This window comes from Rhinoderma darwinii, chromosome 3 (assembly GCF_050947455.1).
Source record: "Rhinoderma darwinii isolate aRhiDar2 chromosome 3, aRhiDar2.hap1, whole genome shotgun sequence".
NCBI classification, from domain to species: Eukaryota; Metazoa; Chordata; class Amphibia; order Anura; family Rhinodermatidae; genus Rhinoderma; species Rhinoderma darwinii.
The window spans coordinates 364,458,920-364,467,559 of record NC_134689.1 but is presented as its reverse complement, the minus strand read 5'-3'; the positions used below and the strand labels follow the sequence as shown (position 1 = coordinate 364,467,559).

At 46.3% G+C, this 8,640-nt stretch overlaps 1 protein-coding gene across 1 annotated transcript; it reads left to right on the top strand.

The window, feature by feature from the left end:
* Positions 1 to 273: 273 nt before the first annotated feature.
* On the top strand, positions 274 to 2,147 carry LOC142748255 (uncharacterized). The gene is made up of 2 exons (XM_075855359.1): positions 274 to 1,514; positions 2,057 to 2,147. The coding sequence occupies exons 1-2, from the start codon at positions 354 to 356 to the stop codon at positions 2,108 to 2,110; spliced, it is 1,215 nt and encodes a 404-aa protein (XP_075711474.1). The 5' UTR covers positions 274 to 353; the 3' UTR covers positions 2,111 to 2,147.
* The last annotated feature ends 6,493 nt before the right edge of the window (positions 2,148 to 8,640 follow it).

Genomic DNA, 8,640 nt, shown 5'->3' with positions numbered 1-8,640 from the left:
ACTGTCTCACCTCTGACCCATTTGTACTGTCACCTGAGGCAATTGACAATTTTCACTCCCTGAAACTGTCACTGACTACAAGGCCAGCATTGGGACTTCCTGACTACAATAAGCCATTTACTCTGTTCTGCCATGAACAGGCAGGCCATGCCTCTGGAGTATTAGCCCAAGATCATGGAGGCAAGATGCGACCTCTTGCTTATTACTCCCTTGCTCTGGATCCCATTGTACTAGGATCCCCGGCATGCATACGCGCTGTCTCAGCAGCAGCAGCAGCAGCTTTAGTTGATAAAGCAACAGACATTGTACTCCAACATGACATTATTGTGCAAGTCCCACACGCAGTGCAAGAAATGATGAACACAGTCAAGACAAAACACTTATCAGTTGCAAGACTTACTAAAATTGAACTTACTCTTCTGTCCCCTAATGTGACTATCAAACGTTGTGTTGTTCTGAATACAGCTACACTCCTGCCCCTAGATTCTGAACAAAAGGAGGGAGGAGTGGGGGGACAGGGACATGGACACCCCCTTATTTTTCAACTATCCACTGATGATGATCTATTTAATTTTGAACATGAACATGACTGTCAAAGTCTAGTGGATATGGAATCAAACGGCATAAACAGTATATTTGATGTTGCTCTGATTAACCCTGATGCTGAGTATTTTGTAGATGGATCTCGATATTGGAGCGAAGACAAAGGACATTTCCTCACCGGGTATGCAGTGGTTCACAATGGTAAGGCCGTCATACAACAGTCCCTACCCTCCAGCAGCTCAGCTCAGGAGGCAGAACTAAAAGCACTCGCTGAGGCGTGTAAATTGGGTAAGGGACAGCGTTTCAACATATACACTGACTCCAGATATGCCTTTGGAGTTGCACATGACTTTGGGACAATATGGAGAGCCAAAGGGTTCTTGACCTCGGCAGGTAAACCTATAAAGAATGCAAAAGCAGTAGAAGAACTTTTAGAATCACTGCACATGCCAGACCAAGCAGCTATAGTCAAAGTACAGGCACACACTAATAACAGTGATCTCCTATCAAAAGGTAATGAGTCTGCGGATGCAGCGGCAAAAGACGCTGCTGCTCTCCCTCTGATGATAGTGAAGCCTGTTTTACAACCCATCACAGAGAACCTGTTGCGTGCTTTCCAGGACCAAGCACCCCCTCAAGAGCAAGCAGAATGGGAGGAGAGAGGTGCAGCAATAGGTCTAGGACAGTTGAGGCATCTTAATTCTAAGGTTTGCCTGCCAAGAGCACTATATCCAATGATGTGTGCCCTAGCCCATGGGAAAACACACTGTTCAAAGGGAGCTATGAGCCAGCTAGTGTTACAGACATGGCATGCTCCAGGTTTTCAAAATGCAGCAGCCAAATATACAGAGGGCTGCATGACATGTGCACAACACAACCCTGGTAAAACCACCAAAACACCAGCTAAACACACTCCTAAGTCCTACTACCCCTTTCAGCGATTACAGGTGGACTACATACAACTACCTAAGGTGGGAATGTACCAATATGTACTTGTTTGCACTGATTTATTTTCAGGATGGCCAGAAGCTTTTCCAGTGGCTAAAGCAAATGCAGATACCACAGCAAAGAAACTGATAGCTGAGGTCGTGTGCCGCTATGGAGTACCAGAGACAATTGAAAGTGACAGAGGTACTCACTTTACCCAAGAACTATTGAGGAACATATTAAAAAGCCTTGGGATAGAACAAGCATTTCACACTCCCGATCACCCACAAAGCAGTGGTAAGGTAGAAAGACTAAATGGAACTTTGAAATTAAAAATCCAGAAGGCCATGAATTAAACTTCTTTACCGTGGACACAATGTCTACCCCTGGCTTTATACTCTGTAAGAACCACACCAAGAGGGAAGGATAAACTTTCTCCCTATGAAATATTGTTTGGAAATATGCCAAAGACAGGACTGTATTTTCCTCAGCAGTTACAAAAGCATTATGACAATGACCACATACTTGGCTGCCCTACACAAGCAACTGGAGAGGACACATAAACGAATCCTTTCTTCTATTCCAGATCCAAACTTTCTTTCAGGTACCCACTCACTACGACCTGGAGACTGGGTGGTAACAAAGATACACAACAGGAGCAGTCTGGAACCAAGGTACAGACAACCAGTAGAAGTACAGCCGGCCACCGCCACATCAGTGAAGCTCCAAGGACGAGCCAATTGGATACATGCAAGCAATTGCAAAAAGGTTATCAGCGCAGATGACGTCGCCTCGATCGATGATGTTGCCCCTCGTGGGGACGATGACTCAAGTTCTCAAGGAGGAAGTGGACAATAAATTCATAAAACATCATCAAATTATAACAGCATTAACAAACTTATCTGATTGTTGGATATGTACACACAGTCCCATAAGCTCAAAATCCATGCCATACATGGCTGTGCCCCTTAGTGAGAAAGAAATTCTTAACACTACATGTTGGGATCCCTCAAAGGTAAAGGATAACACAAAAAGGTATACATGGTCTAATAGCAGTGTCCCTTACTCATAGCAGGATGGATGGAGGATCCCTGGTGGCAGGTAAATCTAACCCTGATACCTAGTAAGGCACTGATTCTCACACAAAAGGAAAATGGAAAATGGGTCCCTAAAAATGTCACTAAAACACTGACACTAGGTAAGATCCCCATAAAAGGCATAAAGATAAGTTTCAATAAAAATTTATTTAGACCAAGTCTGGTAGAAAGGTACATACATAATGGTAGTTGGGAATATGGCCATTTCTTCCCTTCAGGAAGTAAGACTGATTGTAAACGTTATCCAGGGTATATGGAAGAAACAGACTTACAAGGGAATGAAACTATGTATTGTGGATGCACAGGAGTGTACCATGGGTCTTTGGGAACAAATTGTCCTTGGTGTGTATTACAGCAGTCTTTTCCCTTAGTTCATTTTGCTCATATGTTAACCCTAGGAAGTATGCAATGGTTTGACCTTCCCCATGATATATATATAGTGTGCGGACATAATGCATATAAATGGATCCCGCAGACTACCACAGGTACCTGTACCCTAGCTAGGTTACAGTCTGCTACCTGGACATGGGACAAGGATGCACTTCCTTATGATAAAGTACCAAAACATATGCTGTACAAAAGGGAGGGAAAGCAAAAAGCCCACCCATTGGTACACTTACCTTGGCACACCAAGTTAGGATATGCTCTATCTATCTTTGGAGGACCAATTAGAAATGCACTGACGGGACCCTATACCCAAACCTGAACTTGGTGATTGCATTATATTATTAGTAGTGGCCCTATTCACTATTTTGTTTTAAGTTTATAATCAGATAATTCTTAATCTCTGTATTTTAATATGAGAAAAAGGGGGGTTTGTGATGGATGGTCAAATTGCTTATGTTCTCTGTATTAAATTACACTATGAATTATCAAGCAGGATGCCGGATTATGAAGATATGTATTCTCCATTTTGTAATGACCTCTTTCTGGTTCTGCTTAAATCACAAGGGAATAAGTTATTACTTTGTGTTCTTTTTCGTGGCCTTCAATACTGGTAGATAGGAGTCTGGCAGAACGCCTAGACCTGAAATAATCATCATATTTGTAATTAATTCTCTTCATCTCAGTATTTCACACACATATATGAAATCACCACATACACTTATGAAAACCTCCTACATTTCTATTGTTTGTAGGCCAGGATTTGCAGGTGTTAGAAAGATCACGTGACCTCAGTGGGAAGGTACCCTATGACGTATTTTCAGTCTACGTGTAAAATGTTATGATTGGTTGTTCCATGAGAGGTAACACCCTGGTTAGAGGGTACGCCCTGAGGGTATATTAACCTATGTATCTTGATAATAAATGAGAATATTGATTGAGAATACATATTGCTATTGTCTTTATTGATCTCCCGATGCACTGCTGATACTTCAATTACCATATTTGAATACCACCTGACAAAGCAGAGGGAGCCCATTAGAGCACCCATCCCAAAAGGTGCTACCTGGAAGGGGTTTCTTCGACAGTTAGTTTGACAGCCTGCCGTTGACCTAAACATTATTGAAAAATTGTTTGCTTACTCTATTAAAAATGTTAGCATACTATTTGGTCTGAATTTATTTTTTCTCATTTTTTTTTCAACTAAAATTAGGGTGCGTCTTATGGTCCGGTGCGTCCTATAGTCCAAAAAATACGGTATATCATTTTTCTATTTTAAATTTTTTTTTTTAATTAAAGAATTATGGGCCTAAGCTATGTCGCGCAGATAGCTGTGTGACATAGCAGACTCCCATGCGTCACATAGTTTGTAGTTGATTCTTGCGTAGCTTAGGGTATGTTCACACGCACTAATTACGGACGTAATTCGGGCGTTTTTGCCCCGAATTACGTCCGAAAAAAGCGCCTCGATAGCGCTTACAAACATCTGCCCATTGAAAGCAATGGGCTGACGTTTGTCTGTTCACACGAGGCGTATATTTACGCGCCGCTGTCAAATAACGGCGCGTAAATAGACGCCCGCGTCAAAGAAGTGACCTGTCACTTCTTGGGGCGTAATTGGAGCCGTTATTCATTGACTCCAATGAATAGCAGCGCCAATTACATCCGTAATGGACGCGGCGTTCAAGTGCCTGCACATGCCGTTACGGCTGAAATTACGGGGATGTTTCCTCCTGAAAACATCCCCGTAATTTCAGCCGTTACGGACGCTGTCGTGTGAATATACCCTAAGCCTCCTGTGTACACATGGGGCTCTGCTATGTCGCACAGACAGCTCTGCGACATAGCAGACTCTTGACTTAAGGTATGTTTGATGCCTTTGCTATCTATGACCTTCCACCTCCCAATACCAATATGGGACCACAACTTGAAATTCGTGTAAAGGCCACAGCAGCCATCTATTAAATACACAACTTTGTATGCAATAAAATAGCATCATCGTAACATATCACAAAAAACACTCCACAAATGAACATCCTGCACTATTCTTCAAACATTCTCCAGTTAAAGGATCCTTGAAGGCACTTCAGGCATTATATCAAAAACTCCATCCTTTCCTTGTCAGGTCTGGACTTATTGCCCTACAGCCGTACTGCACCTGACCCGATTGCAACAACCATCTCCAAGACCTCTCCCTTCCTGGGGACCCTGCCCATAAGGAATGTATACAAAAAGAGCTGGGTAACCACTTCCCAGCCCTTCCAATACTACCCAGGGTTAAACGCCCCGAGTTCTTTTCCAACCATCTTCAATGTTGTTCTCCTTCTTCCCATTACGTGCCTTCAAAGACCCCTCCTCCCACCGCCACGACATTCATGTGTAACACCTTACACATGATTGTCCCTCCACAACCGCAGGGCTTTTTCCAGGCCGTCCTTGATGCCCAGTGTCCACATATCCAAACCCACGTCATTCAAATGAACGCCATCCGCTCTCAGAAAACCAACTTCCCTGCCCTCCAACTCTCTATGACGTACCACAACACCACCATTGCACACCACAAATCTCCCAACCACTTTGTTCACCTTTGCTCTAGCCTTATTCAAACTGTGAACCGAACGGGCCTGACGCCACACCTTGCGAGCAACAATATCCGACCATACAATAATCAATCATGGAAATGATGACCACAACTGCAACAGATCTAGCTTAACATCCCGCATCAAATCCCTAGATGACCTTATACCCAAGTCATTGCCTCCAAGGTGCACAACCAAAATATCAGCCGCTCTATCCAACCCTGCGTAGAACTGGAGTTCTGGCAACAACCTGCACCACAGCATGCCCCTCAGACCCAACCATCTGACCTGAACCTCTGACTGATCCAGGCTCAACTGCCGTCCCGCCGGACGAACATCAGCCCGTACACCTCCCCAGTGAACGTAGGAATGCCCCATAATCCAGACCAAGCAGGGGCCCGCACCTAGAACAAAACAGTAAGATAGCAACTCCATGTCCCACCTCCAGTGTTAGGGATCTGCCAGGTACTTCATCTAGCTATACTCCTGGGATTAATCAATCCACACCTGAGGCCAGACCTGTTCGACTGACACCATCTCCCACCAACCAGGGTGGCAGGCTCAGGAGTGGGAGAGCCTATCGCGGCCTGGTCTCTCGGAGTTAGCTCCGCCCCCTGCCCTTTATTACCTGCCCTGTGCTCTCACTCAGTGCTTGTAATTCTTTTGGATTCCTGGCCCCACTGCTGCTTGCTCCAGCCTGCTTCTGCCGTGCTTCTGCCTTGCTGCAGTTCTGCTTGACCTGCTTGCTTGCCTGGCTTGCTTCTGTCTCCGTGCCCGCTCGGGTGTACTCACTTCGTCCTGGTCCTGACTGTTCGTTCGCCGCCCCGTTTCCTCGTGGCGTTCCGTGGCTACTGCCCCTTCCCTTGCGTGTTCCCCGTTTGTCTTCCAGTGCACTTAGCCAGCGTAGGGACCGCCGCCCAGTTGTACCTCGTCGCCTAGGGCGGGTCGTTGCAAGTAGGCAGGGACAGGGCGGTGGGTAGATTAGGGCTCACTTTCCCTTCACCTCCTTCCTGCCATTACATAATTACAAGCCCCTCACCTCTAGAACCCGACCTCAAGTTACCTGACCGGTTTTCAGGGGACCGTAAGACGTTTCTCTCCTTCCGGGAGAGTTGCAGACTGTATTTCCGCCTAAAGCCCCACTCCTCAGGTTCCGAGAACCAGCGGGTGGGTATCATCATATCCCGACTCCAGGAAGGGCCCCAAGAGTGGGCCTTCTCCTTGGCTCCTGACGCCCCTGAACTTTCCTCTGTTGATAGTTTTTTCTCTGCCCTCGGACTCATTTACGACGAGACTGACAGGACTGCTTTAGCCGAGAGTCAGCTGGTGACCTTACGTCAGGGTAGGAGACCGGTTGAGGAATACTGTTCTGATTTTAGGAAGTGGTGCGTAGCTTCTCAGTGGAACGATCCGGCCCTAAGGTGCCAGTTTAGGTTAGGATTATCTGACGCCCTGAAGGATCTGCTGGTTAGCTACCCCTCGCCTGACTCCCTTGACCAGGTTATGGCCCTAGCAGTACGACTTGACCGACGTCTCAGGGAACGTCAGCTAGAACGCTTCAGTGTGCTCCCCTCTGACTTTTCTGCGATTCCCCCCGAGGTCCCGTCTCCTCGCCCCTCCACGGAGGACTCGGAGGTACCTATGCAACTCGGGGCCTCCATGTCCCCTCGACAACGTAGGGAGTTTCGCAGAATGAATGGTCTCTGCTTCTACTGTGGGGACGACAAGCATCTACTGAACACCTGTCCCAGGCGCAAGAATAAGAAGCCGGAAAACTTCCGCGCCTAAGTGATCATCGGGGAGGTCACTTGGGCGCACAGGTATTTCCCGTTAATGTGAAACGCAATAAAATTTTGCTTCCCTTTCAGGTCTCGTTTGCTGGCCGGTCTGCCACGGGCAGTGCTTTCGTGGATTCTGGCTCATCTGCTAATATCATGTCTGTGGAATTTGCTATGTCTCTAAAGATGCCTTGTATTGATTTACCTTATCCTATCCCTGTAGTAGGAATCGACTCAACCCCCCTTGCTAATGGTTATTTTACTCAGCATACCCCTGTTTTTGAACTCCTGGTTGGCTCCATGCATTTGGAGCAGTGCTCTGTACTGGTGATGCAGGGATTATCGTCTGATCTGGTATTAGGTCTTCCCTGGTTGCAGTTGCATAATCCCACGTTTGATTGGAATACTGGGGATCTCACCAAATGGGGTAATGAATGTCTGATGTCATGTCTTTCTGTTAACTCTATTTCTCCCCGGGAGGAGGTAAACACGCTTCCTGAGTTTGTTCAGGACTTCGCCGATGTGTTTTCCAAGGAGGCCTCTGAGGTGTTGCCCCCCCATAGAGATTACGATTGCGCCATCGATTTGGTGCCTGGTGCCAAGCTTCCTAAGGGTAGGATATTTAATCTTTCATGTCCTGAACGTGAAGCGATGAGGGTGTATATCCAAGAATGCCTGGCCAAGGGTTTCATTCGCCCCTCGACTTCTCCTGTAGGTGCTGGCTTCTTCTTCGTGGGGAAGAAGGATGGTGGTCTTAGGCCGTGCATTGATTATCGTAACCTGAATAAGGTCACCGTAAGGAACCAGTACCCACTTCCTTTGATTCCGGATCTTTTTAATCAGGTTCAGGGAGCCCAGTGGTTTTCTAAGTTCGATCTACGGGGGGCATATAACCTTATCCGCATCAAAGAGGGGGATGAGTGGAAAACTGCGTTCAACACACCCGAGGGTCATTTCGAATACCTGGTCATGCCCTTTGGGTTGTGTAATGCCCCTGCTGTCTTCCAGAATTTTATTAATGAAATCCTGAGAGATTACCTGGGGATATTTCTTGTTGTGTACCTTGATGACATACTGGTGTTTTCCAAGGACTGGTCCTCCCACGTGGAGCATGTCAGGAAGGTGCTCCAGGTCCTTCGGGAGAATAATCTGTTTGCTAAGACTGAAAAATGTGTCTTTGGGGTACAGGAGATACCATTTTTAGGGCAAATCCTCACTCCTCATGAATTCCGCATGGACCCTGCCAAGGTTCAAGCTGTGGCGGAATGGGTCCAACCTGCCTCCCTTAAGGCGTTACAGTGTTTTTTAGGGTTCGCCAACTATTACAGGAGA

Coding starts and splice junctions, on each gene's coding strand:
- LOC142748255 (XM_075855359.1), top strand. CDS start 354: ATGATGAACACAGTCAAGACAAAACACTTATCAGTTGCAAGACTTACT. Junction 1,515..2,056: donor ACTACATACAACTACCTAAG/GTGGGAATGTAC, acceptor CTTCTATTCCAG/ATCCAAACTTTCTTTCAGGT.